Source organism: Gorilla gorilla, chromosome 9 (assembly GCF_029281585.2).
Source record: "Gorilla gorilla gorilla isolate KB3781 chromosome 9, NHGRI_mGorGor1-v2.1_pri, whole genome shotgun sequence".
Taxonomy (NCBI): Eukaryota; Metazoa; Chordata; class Mammalia; order Primates; family Hominidae; genus Gorilla; species Gorilla gorilla.
In genome coordinates, this window is record NC_073233.2 from 15,077,170 (window position 1) to 15,093,966 (window position 16,797).

Consider the following 16,797-nt stretch of genomic DNA (forward strand, 5'->3'; position numbering starts at 1 on the left):
AGGCCCAGGAACTTAGAGCTCGCTGGAGGCTCAGGACAGCCTTTGATCGTAAACCTCCCAGTGCAACAAAAATGCTAATGGGGCTCAGGGACCCTGCAAACTGGTGAAGTCCCCACTTTCCCACTGTGTAGCGCCTCAAGGACAACAATGCTACTCTCTTAGGGAAATTGTACCTGCAAACAGCCAGGAAGGTATGCAGCAACCCGCAGGACAGTCATCTGACAAAGATCTGGAAAAGGGCTGTCTCGGGTTTGGGGGGCACATCAGTGGGCCCGTGGCTGAGGAGGCAGGAGGTTTTGTAAACCCCTAGGGCCAGTGAATGCAGATCGTGGGTACCCTCTCCCACCCCACATCAGAACTAGGCAAGAGGGACAAAGAACTTGTGGAAAACCTAAAACATCAGCAACGGATCATGAGCTGGCTGGACCTACCCCTCCCCTCTCCAGCCAGAGGCAGACCCCAGGCAGAACAGGAAGGACATCTTTTCCAAGACCCCAGATTGGCAGAACTTGAATACCCGGCCAGGCCAAGAACAAGACCTTGGGATCGTCCCTCCCAGAATGGTCCTGGAATGTGCTCAGAGGCAGCTGCAACCACAGGAAACAATAGCTGTATTCACAGCCCCACGGGAGCTGGGCTGGGGGGGGCAGGGTGGCAAAGAGGAAGCTCAGCCCTGAATTAGAGGGTAGAACCTTCAGGAAAAGAAACCTCATGGTCCAGGCTCTCTTAGGGGCCACTAAGTTCAGGCCAGGCCAGGGCACCAAAGCTGGGCAGTCAGGGGCTTTGTTGGCTGACAATGACCATGGCTGGCACACAGGAGGGGCCTCTTGGAACTGCTGTACCCAGCTCATTCCAGCTGTTGGGCTAGATTTCTTCACAAGGGCCTGATGGGCCCACAAAACACCTAGAAGTGTGAGACACAGAAGCACTGAGGCTGTGATGGGAACAAGTGAGGGGCAGTTTTCCTTTCTAAACCCTGGTGCTCTATGGAAAAGTCAGCAGCTCTGGTTTTTCTTCCTCCTTTCTTCTCCTGGGCTGAGGATGGGCCTGCGTTCCTGTCCCTCTGAAGGCAATCGGGAGTTCATTTCTCGGGCTCCTCTCAACTGCTCCCTCATACATACGGAAGGAAATACCCCAGGGATTCAGGACTTATTGGAGGACAAACCAGAACGGGGATTTTCCTTCACTGCCCTCCTCTGAGCACCTGACATTTAAGGTGGCTTAATCAATGTCCAAATGACCACTCTAGAGAAACCACTGCTTGGGATGGATTCTTTGACCAAAACAATATGTAATATGTTGCCAATAACCCATCCTGTTGTTGTAGGACTTATTAAGAAATTATTTTACACAGAGAGGAAAAGTTTTTGTTTCCTTTTTTAAAAAAAATTTTTAAATTTTTATTTATTTATTTATTTTGAGACAGAGTCTCACTCCCAGGCTGGAGTGCAGTGGCACAATCTCCGCTCACTGCAACCTCCACCTCCTGGATTCAAGCAATTCTCCTGCCTCAGCCTCCTGAGTAGCTGGGACTACAGGCCTAGCTAATACAGGGTTTCACCATGTTGGCCAGGAGAGTCTCGATCTCTTGACCTTGTGATCTGCCCACCTCGGCCTCCCAAAGTGCTGGGATTACAGGCGTGAGCCACTGTACCTCATTTCCTTTAAAGCAGCTCAAAAATGTTTCTTGTCTGGAAAGCAAGCCCCGGCTCTTACAGCCAGGCAGGCAACCTTTGATATGCAAATGCAGACCATCAGAAATTGGGTCCACCCAACATGGCAATTCCCACCGTTGTCCTCTTGCCCTTGCCCCCACAGGTGCCTAGCAGCATGGCTGCCCCGCATATTCCCATGTGTGTAGAACATCAGGCGCCCTACATTCGCATATTAAAAGGCTAGGATGGGAGGGCCAGCTTCCGTGGGGGGGGGGGGGGAGGGGGGGCTACATGAATGACATGCCTGGTCAAACCAATCCCCTAAGCCCTATGCAAATCAAACACCGCCTCCTCCAGCCTTCTTATAAAACTGGCTGGTATCCACAACACTTGGGGTTCCCTCTCTCGGCTTTGGAGCCTCTCTCCCTCTGTCTCTGTACTTTCTTCTTTCTGCCTTTCTTCTTTCCTTCTTGCCTATTAAACTCTCCGCTCCTTAAAACCACTCCACGTGTGTCGGTGTCGTTTTATCTAAACCAGCATAAGAACCAAAAACCCTAGTGTTCCTCCACTCATAGGAGCCGTATCACTTGTCCCTTGCCTGTGTCACCCCCTAACCACCACTGACATAAAATTTTTTCTTTTTTAAACCTTGGCTGTCTAGAAGAGCTCCGACTTCTTACTTCCTAAACTGCCTCACGTCCAGTGACCATCACTTCTGCCACGCCTCCCATGGCCACCACCAGACCTTCTCGACACCTCTACCTCTAAAATCATAAATGCCAGCATTTCAGACCAAGACCTGTGACCCATCCAGCTCTTTTCTTACTCCTCCTAAACCAGCTCCCCGACTTCCCTGGCACCTCCAGACCCTGCACATCATCTGTTTCTCGGTGTGGGCTGGCCAGCCTTCCTCACCCACTCTCCTCTCTGCACCTCAATGCCCCCATCGCATCCTTCTCCCCAGGCCTTCCATTGCCCAGCCCTGGGCCACTGCAGTTGCCTTCTCCAGGGGACACCCTCCACAGGACCCTCGCTGGCTGGCTCAGCATTCCTCACACTGTCCCCGGTCAGTGCTCTTGCCCCTTCCTCACAGCAGCTCTTTCCTCAAACTCAGCATCCCATTGAGATGGCTTTGCCTCCCCCTCCAGAAGAAATGCAACCATCCGCCAAAAATCTCAATTTCTTAACCTTTTCCCTTTACATATCCCGGCACCTGCACAGTCTTGGCTGTTGCAAAGGAAGAAATGTCCCTCCCTCTCCCCTCAGGCCAAGCCCTCCACAGGGTTCTCAATCCTGCCATCTGTGTACTCCCAAACCCTGCTCCCTCACCCACACAGGGGTGCTACCTTTCCACCTAGTCTTCCATCTCCCTACGCACAGCCCCACTCCAGCACTGGTCTCCGGCGCATGCTTAGGCTCCTGAACACTTGCTGATTCGCTTGTGGGCGTGCCTTCCCCCCTCCCTTCTGCTTCCTTGCCCAGCTGGGCCCTACCTGAGCTTATCTGCCACAAAAATGACCCGGCGCTCCAGCAGCAGTGAGGCAAAGATTCGGATGAGCTGGCGCACACTGAGGCAGGTAAAAAGGCACTCAAAGTCCACGTGCTCCAGCCTTGAGTCCATGGGCCGCCGCAGCTCTAACACCTGCAGGAGAGCGATGGGAAAGTGGGCCGGGGCCAGCCAAGTGGGTGCTGCCCTCCGGCCCTCCACGAAGCAACTGGAGGCTGCTTTCCCCTTCCAACCTGCTCTTTTCCAGGTCTCTCATCTACCCTGCTATGCAGTAAACCCCTCTTCTCCATCCCTCGGACTACAGCTCTGCTCTCGTAGCACTCGAACACCCAGCCTGTGGGCAAGAGGGCTGCCTGTGAAAGCGGGGAAGGCTCCAGAAGGAAGGAGTTGAGGGGCCATCCATCGGGACCTCGGGAAGAGAGGAGAGCTGACTGCTCTTAGAGATAGGGAGAAGAAGGGAACCACACAGTCACATCTCTAGGGTCCTCCTGCCCACCTCCCCAGACAAAGGTCTGAGCCCCCAGTGCTGACTAGACCCCACTGCTCTCCAGGCATCTCTGCATCCCAGGAGTCTAATCCCAGCCATTGCCTCTGGAAGGGCAATGCTGGGGTCCTTGTTGCCCCTGTCCCCCTCCCTTTCCTGCAGAAAGAGTTTCCTTCCAGAGGCTGTTTGTCCTGCTATCCTGGCCTTTATCTCCATCACCCTAAGTCCCGTGCCAGTCACAAGGAAAACACAAGCAAAGGGCTGGCCATTCTGCAACCTTGCCAGGAAGCAGGACTGTCTTATCAGGGCCAGGCCTGGCCCTCTTTCCTCCAAAGGCTGCTCCCAAGGTGAGTGCCACAGCTCAGAGAGCCACTTCTCTGGGGGAGTCACAGGGGTGGAAGGTAGTGAGTGACTCCAGCGGTGAGGGCAGGAGGAACTGCTGACGCTCAGGCCGTGCCAAAGCAGCTGTCCCTGGGGTCTGCCTGGCCTCCTCCTTGGTCCCGCAGCATGTGTGTGCAGCATAGATGTGCAGGCCTCCTGAAAACTAGGGTGAGAAACCAGTTCTCTCTCATTGCCCCATGGCATCAAAGGTAATGCTTTACAAGGAGTTTTTATACCCACGTCATCTCATTTGTTCCTCAGAGTCTAAGCAAGTGAAGGAGTTCTAACTCCTAACTCAGCATCCATCCTTCTGGGCCCCAGAGAAGCAGCAAAATGGGCACAGGGCATGGTAACGGTCTGTGTCCACTGTCTCTCCCGCCTGATGGTGTACTCCCAGAAGGCCCAGTGATCCGCCAGATGCTGGGTACACCCCAAATGGTCAGTGAATGTGGGCTCACAGAAAGAAGTACCACAATGATGCCAGAACCCTTTATACCTGCTCCAGGCCCTGTCGCCGCCCCAAAATTCGCAAGCTCCCTGCATGCAGCCCAACAGGCTCTGCTCTCTAGCACCCAGCCCCAGTCCCTACTGTCCCTCGGGCCCAACCCTCCCCCTTCCCCCAGGGATTGAGAATTCACACAGGCTGCTCCCACTCCTGGCCTTGTTCCATGCATCCCTGCCTTCAAGGAGATCAAGCCCAGGGGGCTGAAGGAGCTGAGCAGTTACAGCCTGGGAGTCCAGTGTCAGGACAGAGGCAGATGTGACCAACATCTGCACAGGGACAGGCAGGACATCTAGAAGGGCAGCCAAGCTCATGTGGGTGGGGAGAGGTCAGGGGAGCCTCTCAGAGCACAAGGTACTTGACTCCCCAAAGAGAAAAGAAGTGTCTTCTAGGCAAAAGGAAGTAGGGTTGAGGCAACACTAAGTATCAAGTCAGAAGACGAGAGCCCAGTGAGGTGGCCAGGGCCAGACCATGAAGAGCTCCCAGGCATGATGCTGGGCTATAAGGGAAGGGTCCCCTATCCTGTGCCCCACAGCCACCATGAAGCCTAAAGTTCCTCTAAATGAGGGGGAGAAAAGAGGCGAGGAGAAAGCCCTCAAGCTAGGATTTGCCACTGCTCAGCAAGCCTGGTATGCTTTTTTAGTCAGTCCCTCTCCCACTCTCTACAACTAATTTATTTATTCTTCCCTCTCCTAGAACCCAACATCCACCTCTTACTCTCAAAGGATGACCTTTTCTATTTTGACATATATATTTTTTTGAGATGGAGTCTCACTTTGTCGCCCAGGCTGGAGTGCAGTGGTGCAATCTTGACTCATTACAATCTTCACCTCCTGAGTTCAAGAGATTCTCCTGCCTCAGCCTCCCGAGTGGCTGGGATTACAGGCATGCACCACCACACCTGGCAATTTTTTTTTTTTTTTTGTATTTTTGGAAGAGACAGGGTTTCAACATGTTGGCCAGGCTGGTCTCGAACTCCTGACCTCAAGTGATCCTCCCGCCTCAGCCTCCCAACGTGCTGGGATTACAAGCACATGAGCCACGGTGCCCGGTCTGACCTTTTCTACTTTGAGAAAAGCAAAGCCATCAGATGAGAATCCAAAATCTACTAAGCCACTCCCTCCTCTCCTAATAAACACCAAGCCCTCCATGGAGCCTAACACCCACATCTTCTCAGTACTCTCTGCTAGCCCCTCCTCCTCTTGCAGCTCGAACCTCATCCTCTGGCAGCCATTCCCACCAGCATACAAACAACCATCCCTAACAAGCTTCCCTAGTTCCACATTTCAATTGCTGCCCTCTTCCCTATTTCTCTCCACAGCCATGCAATCTTGAGAAGATGTCTACACAGGCTGTTTCCACTTCCTCACACCCATCACTTCTCAACTCACTCCAGCCCAACTTCTGGGCCCCTGCACTTGTCAAGATCTTGCCACGCCTCATCCTGACCTCTTGGTGGTTCCTGATCCAGATCACGGCTTCCTTTTTGAGGTGCTCCTGAGCCGCAGCCCTCTCCTGAGTGTTCCTCTCCTGCAGGGCCTCTGCACGTTGGGGTTCCCCAGGACTGAGGAGGACCCCATACTGGGCTCTCTTCTCTTCCCTATTTACACTCTTTGCTACTAAATACCTTCTTTTGGGGGTCTCATGGGCATCTCAAACTTGACATGTACACATTTGGACTCTTGCTCTTCCTCCTCATTACCTGCTTCTCCTTCACGAGCTCCCATCTCAGTACGTGGCTCCATCATCTACCCTGGGGCTCCAGCCAGAAAACTGGGAGTCAGCCTTACAGTCTCTGTAACAACTACTCCCTATTTCCAATCAAACACAAAGTGCTATTGGTCCTAATTCTAAAATCCATCTACTTCCCTTCCCCTGTTCTACCACATCTTAATCCAAAGCTGCCATCATCTCTTACCCGTAGTGCCGCAACAGTATCCCTGCTGGTCTCCCTGTTTTCACTCCGACCATTATCTACATGGCAGCCACAGTGGGCTTTGAATACATGTATCAGCTGGCCACAGGTGGCTCACGCCTGTAGTCCCTACAGTTTGGGAGGGGGAGGTGGGAGGATTGCTTGAGTCCAGGAGTTCAAGACCAGCCTGGGCAACAGGGTGAAACCCTGTCTCTATAGAAAATACAAAAGTCAGCTGGGTTTGGTGGTACACGCCTGTAGTCCCAGCTACTCAGGAGGCTGAAGTGGGAGGATCGCTTGAGCCCAGGAGGGTGAGGCTGCAGTGAGCCATGATAGCACCACTGCACTCCAGCACCACTGCACAATATGGGTGGCAGAGTGAGACCCTGTCTTAAAAAAATAAAATGAAATGAAAACATACGTCAGATCTTATCATACCCCTGCTTTAGATAAAACCCCAAATCCTTAACTTGGCCTAGCAGGGACATTGTGATTGGGTTCTTGCCTGCCAACCCACCCCTCTACCCCCACCCCATCAACCCTCTGACCAGCATTTGCACTTGCCCAACTTTTGCCTTTGCAGATGCTGGTTCCTCTACTTAGAATAATCTTCTCCCGTTCATATCCTTCTCTTTCCATCTCCCTCCTCCTGCTTCATTTCGTTGCCCCCACTCACCACTTAGGTCTCTGATAAAGTGTTACTTTCTCAGAGGAGACCTTCCCTGGCCCCTTATTTAAAGCAGACTCCCCTGTTTCACACTCTCATAAGGTCCTGTGCTTTCACTTGGCTTGTAACACATTTAGGAATTATCTATTTATATGTAAAAGTGTTTATAATAGCAGTATCTCCCACTAGACTACAAACTTCATGAGGACAGAGCCACGTCCCTCTACCTCTGACTCTGCTCTGAGGTCTGGCGCAATCCCTGATTGTGAGATGGCACACATTCAGTAACTGTTCAATGAATGAACAAAAGGAAGGCAGGTGGAATGCAGTTTAGTCCAAATGGGTCAGGGAAGGCCCCTGGGAGGAACAGAGGGCTGGACAACATGTACATTCCTATTGTTTGCTGTTTTGGTTCCTAGTGATGGGGTACACCGACATGGTTGACTAAGGAGGGACCGTGCCCTGCACCCCCCAAAGACTACGACCTTGGCCAGCATGGTCCTCCTGCCACCCCAGCCCGTAGCCCGAGAGAAGAGGGTGCAGAAATCCCTACCTCATTGCCAGCACCTGGCAGGAATGTCTTCACTTTGATGGTCTTCCCTGGGGCTGGGAAGGGCGACTCCATGAGACTTCTCATGAAAGGATAGACCAATGCAGCGGAGATCCCACGCCGGCGCTCCACCTCATCTAGGACCTGTGCCCACCGCCAGCAGCCCAAAGAGGAAGGGTGTCAGGGCACTGCCCTTCCCCCTCCTGGCAGAGAAGAGGGCAGCCAAGCATCTGACCAGGCTAGCCCAGAAGCTGGGAGATGGGAAGGTGGTCTTGCCAGGATCTGCACACTCTACCCTTCCCGTTTTCCTTGGCACTCAGTGACTCCTCTGTTCCCTAACTGGCCTTGCTTCAGTCCCCAAGAGCGGAGTAGCTGGGCAAAGGAAATACCACCCAAGAGTCAGCTCCCTGGGCGCTCCTGCTTCCCCAAGGACTCTGGCTCTGCCCAGGGCCCAGGGTGGGCTGTGACAGGGGCAGACACTGCCAGCACAGGAGCTGGGGAAATGCCAGCCAGCTGGGTAGAGAACCAGGCTGGGGAATGGGAGGGTGTCAGAGAGCTCACTGGTACTTGCTCCTGCATTCTGTCTCCCGCTCGCTCACAGTCACAGGTGGTTTTCTCATCTAAGCTGGCTGCAGATACTCCTGTGGGAGCTGTCAGCTGGGGGACGGGGAGGGAAGCCTGCCAGAGCCTCTTACCTTGGAAAACAAGCCGAAGCAGCCAAGGCGGCTGATGACACAGTACACCTCTGGCAACCGGGGCCCTTTCCCACTTGGCTGGGCCAGGACAAGGAGGAGGAGGAGAGAGACAGACACAGAGAATGCATGATTACCATTTCTGGCTCCTTTTCCTTGGGAACGGAGGAGTAAGGACTGCCCTTCTAGTGGAGGAAGACTCTAAGCCTCCTCTAAACCTCTCTGCAACCAGAGCCCTGAAGGAAAAGCCACCACTCTCAGGACAGGCCTCAGCTCTGCAGGGTCTCCCAGCACCAGGTACCAGGCTCCTGCCAGGCTCCACACAGGCTCCACCCTTCCTCCCAGGAGGACGCTGACAGGGTCTGGCAAAGGGCAAAGCAGTTTGGCAGAGGCTACAGGGTGTCTGTGGATTCATATCCCTGAGGCTGGGACCCCAGCAGATGGGAAGGACTAGGGTACATCCTTAGGAGCGAGCCATTGTAGCTTTTTAGCCCCATAGGGCACATTCGGCATACCATTCCTTTTTTTGCTTCTTTTCTCCCTTTCTTGATCCACCTCCATTCTAAGAGAGCAAACTGAAAACAAGAGATGGGAGCTACTATTTATTGAACATTTGCTATACCTGACTCCTGGGCTTGGAACTTTACAAGAGATTTGTGAGAGAGGGATTATTATCCCCTTTATAGATGAGGCAATTGAGTTCAAAAAGATAAAGCCATTGCCTAAGGCCACCTATCTAGAAGCTGTGGAGCCAGGAGTTTGCTTTGGCCCTGTTTGGCTGTCTTACCCCTAAAGCCTGCTGCTTTCTGACAGGAAGGAAAGAAAACAAAGACACTGGGTAGAGGTTTGCTATGGAGTAAAGGAGCAAAAGAAGAATGGGACTTAAAAGGTAGGCATGGCCAGGCGCGGTGGCTCACGCCTGTAATTCCAGCACTTTGGGAGGCCAAGGGAGGTGGATCACCTGAGGTTGGGAGTTCGAGACCAGCCTGACCAACATGGAGAAACCCCACCTCCACTAAAAATACAAAATTAGCCGGTCATAGTGGCATGTGCCTGTAATCCCAGCTACTTAGGAGGCTAAGGCAGGAGAATCGCTTGAACCCGGGAGGTGGAGGTTGCAGTGAGCCAAGATCACACCATTGTACTTCCAGCCTGGGCAACAAGAGTGAAACTCTGTCTAAAAAAAAAAAAAGGTGGGTAGCTAAAGGGGAGACATGCACTGAGAGCTCCCAGGCCCGGAGCCCCCATGCAGGCTGCAGTGCCTTCTCCAGCAGGACTCAGAGGCCTGGAGGGCCTGGCAAGTCCGAGTGGGGAGGGAGCAGAGCAGCAGGTGCTGGCCCCTCATGCAGGCTGCTAAGCAAATGCAGATGGGGCTATTTCAGTCTCCAAACCTGCTGGCCACACGTCACAGATCTAAAGAGAAGGCAGAATCTGTTTTTGTCCATATTAGGCCTGAAACTCACTCCTGTCTCTTTCCCTCTCCCCCGCCTCCCCTAAAGCCCCAAGTGATTAAATCAAGTATGTGGGATTTGGGTTAGAATCATTGTGTCCAATCTGCAGGAATGCCGAGCTAGTGCCAGCCCCCTTGGCAGAGACCCAGCCCAGGCCCTCTCTGAGCACGCCAGGACAAACACGCTCTTCCCTGGGGGCAGCAGCCCCACTGCAAAGGAGCAGCTCTGCTCCATCTACGTTCCAGCAAAGGCAGCCTTCGCAACACTCCTTCCAAGCCTGGGAGGCCCAGGCGGCCAGAGGCATGCTGGCCTCTGCCTGGCTCACCACCTGGCATCACTCCTGTGCATATGCCCTTTGCCTCTCCATGGGCATTCTACCTCCCCACACCCCTTCTCCCCAGTCCATCCTCTGGGGGTGATCCAAGAGTACAAATTGGTGACAAATGACTTCCCTTCTGGTTCTGTATGACCTTGGGCAAGTCATTCTACCTCTGAGTTTTGACTTCCCAATCTATGGATCAGGGATAATAATAACCCATGGGCTATTGTGATCATTTTCTTTTAAAAGACATACTTGAAGCATCTAGCTTGGAATGTGACAGGTTCTAAACAACGTTTATTCCCTCTTATTCCCTTGGCCCTTCCCTCCTGTGTTGAAAGTCCAATCTCCTGTAACAGGCCATCTAAAGTTCCTCGAGAGGGAGATCCATGTTAAACTCATCTTTATATGCCCTTAGCACGTGCCTGACTCTCAATACGTCAGGGCTTCTGATAAGGGATGATAAGTGTTTCTGAATGAATGAATGACTGGCCCCAAATCTTTCCTTCAGGGCTCCTGCCCCCTTCATCTACCCCTAGACTGGTATCTGGGGAGGCTTTCTCTTGCTAAGGCCTGGAAACCCCAAAACATTGTCAACAACCCAGTAGCTCCAAGCTGGGAGTGCAGCAGGGGCCAGGCTCTGAGCCTCTACCCAATCTATTTCCCAGGACTAATGGGAAGGGAAATGGTGAGGGACTTCTCTTTACAAAATGGCTAACATTTTCAAAACCCAATCCCTTTCCCCTAGATTCAAGGTATCTCTCTCAGATTCCCAGAGAAGGTATGTCTCTGTCCCTGCCCAATCTCCAGCCCCACCACACCACAGACAGGCCTCCTCCCCACTACAGGCTGGCCAGGTATGGGGGTGAGGAAGGTTGTCCCTCACCTAATCTGATGCATATACACATACTGCTGGGGGCGATTCGATCCTGCAACCAGAGACCAGCAATCAGAGCCCATGATCCCAAGGGAAATGATGAAAAAGTAGAGAAAAACTAAAAAGACATGAAAACCCACTCCCTCTCCTTACTCCAGATAATCTCCGATCCTAAGGCCCCCTCAGAAGCACCACTCTGAGCCCTGCTCTCCCAGGGTGGCCTCACCTGTGAATGTGTGTGTGTTGGCAGGGGGTTCAGGGTGGCCTCAGGAAGCATAACATAGGATTTCATACAAGCTAAAATTGCAGAAGGGCACACACACGCACACATGCACACACACACACACACACACCCTGGCCTATCCCCTGCCTGCCGGCCTGAGGACCGAATGGCCTCACTCACCAGTAAGCGCCTGCAGTAGCCAAAGCGTCTGCTGCCATCTTCCCCAGTCAGCATGAAAGAAAAGGTCTCACTGGAACAAAGAGAGGTCTGGCATCAGGGAGGTGTGAGAGGACCTAGGAAACAGCCCCCAAGAATAGGGACCGTCATTTTCAGGGTGGGGTGAAGGGCCAGGTTGCTGTAGGAGAGGATGAGACTAGAGCAGGCCCCACTCAGGTGCCCACTGCTATGGGGGTAAAGAAGGCTATGCCCCTTCCTCCCTCAGGCCAGGCCAGGCCTCACCTGCTATACTCTGACACAGGAAGCCAGTCCTTGGCATCAGGGAAGCAAAACTGGGGAATGGCTTTGAGCCTTTCCTCTGCCTCTCGCATCTGCTTGGTGGGTCGGTCCAGCTGCAGGGAAGAAGGAACCAGGAGATGACATGGAACCTGAGGGTGGGTGGTGGTGGCTGAGAAGCCCCTCCTCCCCTGAGGGCCCTAGATGCCACTGACCAGCGGGCATGATCTCAGCAACCCTTGTCCCACTCCGAATTCTTACAGAGCCCAGAGTCATCATTCATTCATTCAATAAATGCCAGCAGAGTGCTTTCTATATGGCATCTGACACGGTGCTATGTGCCAGGGCTCTTGGCTCTCAATGGAAAACAAAGGGGACAAGGTCCCCGACCTTACACATTCTGGTCAGCAGAGTGAGATGGTCAACCACAACATCTCAGAGGGGGGCTTAAAAAAGAAATAAGCAGGGTGGCCGGGCGCGGTGGTTCATGCCTGTTATTCCAGCACTTTGGGAGGCCGAGACTGGCAGATCACCTGAGGTTGGGAGTTCGAGACCAGCCTGACCAACATGGAGAAACCCCGTCGCTACTAAAAATACAAAATTAGCCAGGAGTGGTGGCGCATGCCTGTAATCCCAGCTACTTGGGAGGCTGAGGCAGGAGAATCGCTTGAACCCAGGAGGCAGAGATTGCAGTGAGCCGAGATAGCGCCATTGCACTCCAGCCTCTGCAACAAGAGCGAAACTCCGTCTCGAATAAAAAAATAAATAAATAACAATAAGCAGGGTGATGTACCAGAGCAAGCTGGGCAGGGGAGGGGCTCCATGCAGGCGTCTGGACAGACCTCCTGAAAGAGGTCCTACTTGAGCAGAGCCTGAGAAATGAGAAGGAGCCAGCAGCCATGTGAAGAGCTGGAGAAAGCACGTTCCTGGCAGAGGCAATGGCAGAGAGAGAGAGGTTGAGTGTGAGAGGAAGAAGAGGGAGGCCAGGCTGGCTGGCGACAAGCAGAGAAGGCGGAGTGAGAGACAGGCTGGTGGGAGAAGGGCGGAGTGACAGCTAGTGGGTGCAGAGTTTCTCTTTGGGGTGATAAAAATGTTCTAAAATTGACTGTGGTGATGATTGCACAATTCTGTGAATACACCCAAACACTGAACTGTATACATTAAGTGGGTGAACTGTATGGTATTCAATTGTTCTGGATTTTATTATAAGCACATTGAGAGGTTCTTTCTCAGTCCTCATCCTTTGAACAAGCACTGACCCAAACCCATCCCCGCTGCAGCCCTGTCTTCCCTCCTGGCTGAGAGGAGGCAGGTTCAGGGCTGTGGCAGCTCGGTGAGGACGTATGATGAACAAGATCTCTCTCCTTCCCCAGATAGGCCTGGCGGACAGAGGATGGAAAAGGGGGAATATGGGCAAGGTGGGGAGAGAGAAGGCCTCACCTTGGGAAACTGGTAGGAGACTTCGGGGAGGTAGGTGTTTCGCGATGGCTTCTTCTTGAGGGACACCACCACAAAGTACTCAAAAAGCTCCCGCTCCTGCCACTCCAGCAGCTCCAGCTCCAGCGTGCGATAGCTGGGGGCGCGCTTCAGCATCGACTGGATGTGGACCAGGCGCTGTGTGTGGGCTGGAGGCAGGTTGCACATCAGGGAATGGACCCTCACGGGCCTCATGTTAACTCCTCTACCCCTGGCTCAGGGCTCCATTGCTGTGGAGCACTTTTAAGTACGTGAGCCTAGTCTGATACCATCCCCAGCTCGCAGTGCAGGAGGACCGGCAGGCACAAGGTGCTGACCCCTGCACAAAGACTCTACCCTGACACAGGAAGCTGTGGGCCTGGTCCTCCTGGAGCCTCTGGAGACTGAGCTGGGGCAGGAGGACTGCCGAGGCCAGGCAAACCCAGGGATGTATCTTGGCACCCACTCTGTCCCTGTACCAAAAGTACTAGAATACACGAACATCCACGAAGGCTTCATCCTTGGGCCCCTAGCAGGACTTGAGCCTTGTCCATGCTCCTACATCCAAAGTCCACTTGCCCATTTGCCTGGGGATGAGAGGATAATCATCCAGGAAGTCCTAGGCAGGGCTTCCCAGTAGAGAAAGCACAAAGATTTATCCAAGGACCCTGGAATGTGAAGGTTCCAGAACCTTTTCAGGCTCCTCTCTGGGGACAGGGGAGATGGGGGGTTGCAGGGCCTCCAGAGAAACAGTTTCCTCAGTCTACGGCACATTTTTTGCCAGAAGAGGTCCTTGTAATCTTCTGTACCCCTCTCTGACCCTCCAGATCTACAATTTTTTTTTTTTTTTGAGACAGAGTCTTGCTCTGTCGCCCAGGCTGGAGTGCAGTGGCATGATCTCAGCTCACTACAACCTCCGCCTCCCGGGTTCAAGTGATTCTCCTGCCTCAGCCTCCCAAGTAGCTGGTATGACACGCGCCCGCCACCGTGCCTGGCTAATTTTTGTATTATTTTAGTAGAGATGGGGGTTTCACCATCTTAGCCAGGCTGGTCTCGAACTCCTGACCTCATGATCTGCCCGCCTTGGCCTCCCAAAGTGCTGGGATTACAGGCATGAGCCACCGCGCCCGGCTGAGATCTACAACATTTACCAGGCAAATCTAGCACCCAACTCCCATGGACAATGGCTTGGGACAGTTTGGGCAGGTCACCACCCTTACATTTGGCAAAGGGAGACATCTGGATTTAACCTTGCAGGGCTGAGCTCACATGTCTATAAGGACAGACTTCCCTGTGGCTCCCTGCTCTATTGTTCTGGTATCTGGCCTGTCTGTCACCTCTCCACATCAGGCCGGTTAGGGACACTGGAACCACGCATGCATCGGAAGGGAAGGCTGATTCCCTGCAGCCCTGCTGGGAGAGCTTCCGTACTCATGGGAGCTGTGCCTCACCTTTGAACCTGTCATCAGAGTCGCTCTCGCTCTCACTGTTTTCATCTGGAAAAGGAACAGCAGAGTACATACTTGCTGGACCTCACAGCCAGTGTTTTTTGCTCCCCCACCACCCCAACTTTTCTCACAGGGGATGGATCTCTACCTTCTCTGGGCTACTCTGGGCCCATGGTCAGGCATCTGCAGGCAGGGAGCTGAGTGGCCTGGGGCCAGGCTCCTTCAGAGCTCACACTGCAGTGCGAATCCTATATTCAAACCCATGAAGGAAGTTGAGGGCCTGAGTTGGAGGCTGAGCCAGAAGAGGGGCCTACGGGCCTGGAAAAGATGGACCCTGCCTCCAGGAGGTCAAGATTTGAAATGGGAAACAGACCGCAATGCTCAGTGAGTCTGGCCTTTCCTTTTGCAGAAGCCGATTCCCACACCCACCTCCCTACTCAGGGCCTCACAGCCCAAAGTCTGAAGGAACCCATCCCAGACCTTTCTTCCCTGTCTGCTCCTCCCTCCTGTGTGGCCATTTCCTGGCAGGGCTCTACCCTCCACAGGTAAATTGATGCCTCTCCCATTCCTAATGCCCAAGGGCCCCAAACACCTGAACCAGCTCTGGCACCAAAGCCTACCTCTCAGTGATGCTGTTTCAATGCTGGACATAGACAACTTTTTTAATCTCTTCTTTCCTCTCTTGGCATTGTAGATGGAGTTAATTCTTTGGACAAGCTGGGTGAGAAAAGCAGGGTGGGTGAGGTAACCTTAACACCAGCTGCCCTACTTCCAAGAAGGCTGAGTAGGAGCCCATCCCTGCCCTTAATGGTACAAGCTTTCTGCATTGCACCCGCTGGGTCCAGGACTGGTCTAACTGCAGAACCGACCTCAAGTGGTGACTCACCAGCCATGCATGGTAGCTCTCCATATACCTAGTCCCCCAGGAGTGGTCTCCTGCCCCAAGACAAGGACACTGAACTTAGCTCCCCAGAGGAAGGAACTGTGATCAAACTAGACAGGATGGTAGCTCCTGGGTCCCAAGAGTCATTGAACCAACTGAGACAAAGAGCTTCTGAGATGCAATAACAGGAACAAGGATTCTAGCCTTTCCCCTCTGGGCCATAACTTGGGGCCCCGACAGGAAGAAGCTAAATTCCCAATATACCCAAGCATTGTTTGCAGGCTAAAAATACCATCTGGCTAAATCCTGCTGCTTTGGGCTGGGGATTTGGGCCTGGCTGCCTATGTGTGAAAATCATTGCTGAAAATTCTTCAATGCTGAGAGTTATAGGAAGAACCCTTGTTTGAGTCCTAGGTCCTTGAAAGCCTGGAAATGCTTATGTGTGCGGATACCCCAAAATTCATACACCACACTTACTAATGGGGAACCTCGGCTAGCCTTTCCTTCCTCTAACATCTGAGCACCAAGGTTAGTTAATGCATCTTTATTGATAAGAAAGGGGAATTAATCAGATGAAAAAGAGGCCAGTGCACGGACCCAGAATTTATTCAAAGGGAATCGAGGAAGCAGTCCAGATTAGGGAAGGAAGGAAGCCAGGAAAGAAAGAGAAAGGCTGGCTGCCTGCCCGCCCACCTGCCCGGCTCCAGTGGGCTGCCTCTGGGGAGGGTACCTTGGGAATGCGGCGGGCCCGGCGGCTGGACAGCAGCTCGCTGGTGGTGCTGAGGCTGTCTTCATTGAGGCTGGAGGGTGAGGACGGCAGGCTCAGCTGAGCCAGCAGCAGCATGTCGTCATGGCTGTGCCTCTTGGGTAATCGTGGCAGCCGGTGGCTCTTCCTTTCTGACCAGTTCCCACTGCGCAGGGACTGGCTGTTGGGTTTCAGGGAAAGCTGGCGTGGGGGAGAGGACGTGCGAGAGGAGCTCGCCACAGAGGCCTTGGCCAGTGTCTGTCTGCTGGGATGGGGACACAGAGGCCAAGGGCCAGCATCCCTGGCTCCCCGCCATCTTGCCCTGGAACTTCCATCCCTCTCTTAAGACTTTAGCTGCTAATCAGCCAGGTCAGGGACAGATTAGAACTTGCCTTCCCTAAAGGAAGCTTCACTACTGCCAGCAAAAAACGAAAGCAGAGGCTAAAAACACCTGTGCTCTCATCTGAGTGGAAAAAGAAGGCTAAGTGGGAATTTTGGGGGGGGTCCTCCTGAGCTTTGAGACAAGAATTACTGGGCCTGGGTGATGGAACCAGTCTTCCGGACTTCTGCTCCCGAGCCAATCCTAAAAG

General features: G+C 53.2%; 1 protein-coding gene across 11 annotated transcripts in view; it reads right to left on the bottom strand.

Moving 5' to 3' along the window:
• Positions 1 to 16,797, bottom strand: part of DENND2B (DENN domain containing 2B) — a 222,032-nt gene that overhangs the window by 6,068 nt on the left and 199,167 nt on the right. For 9 of the 11 annotated variants that reach the window (XM_063710961.1, XM_063710958.1, XM_063710959.1 and 6 more), the window contains 10 exons: positions 16,193 to 16,408; positions 15,200 to 15,296; positions 14,583 to 14,627; positions 13,117 to 13,301; positions 11,683 to 11,792; positions 11,404 to 11,473; positions 8,869 to 8,928; positions 8,357 to 8,434; positions 7,665 to 7,805; positions 3,149 to 3,297 (listed from right to left, as the gene is read on the bottom strand). In XM_063710961.1, coding sequence (XP_063567031.1) covers positions 3,149 to 3,297; positions 7,665 to 7,805; positions 8,357 to 8,434; positions 8,869 to 8,928; positions 11,404 to 11,473; positions 11,683 to 11,792; positions 13,117 to 13,301; positions 14,583 to 14,627; positions 15,200 to 15,296; positions 16,193 to 16,408 — 1,151 coding nt within the window. The remainder of the gene's footprint in view (positions 1 to 3,148; positions 3,298 to 7,664; positions 7,806 to 8,356; positions 8,435 to 8,868; positions 8,929 to 11,403; positions 11,474 to 11,682; positions 11,793 to 13,116; positions 13,302 to 14,582; positions 14,628 to 15,199; positions 15,297 to 16,192; positions 16,409 to 16,797) is intronic. The other 2 variants (XM_063710955.1, XM_055355397.2) reach the window with 1 other exon arrangement.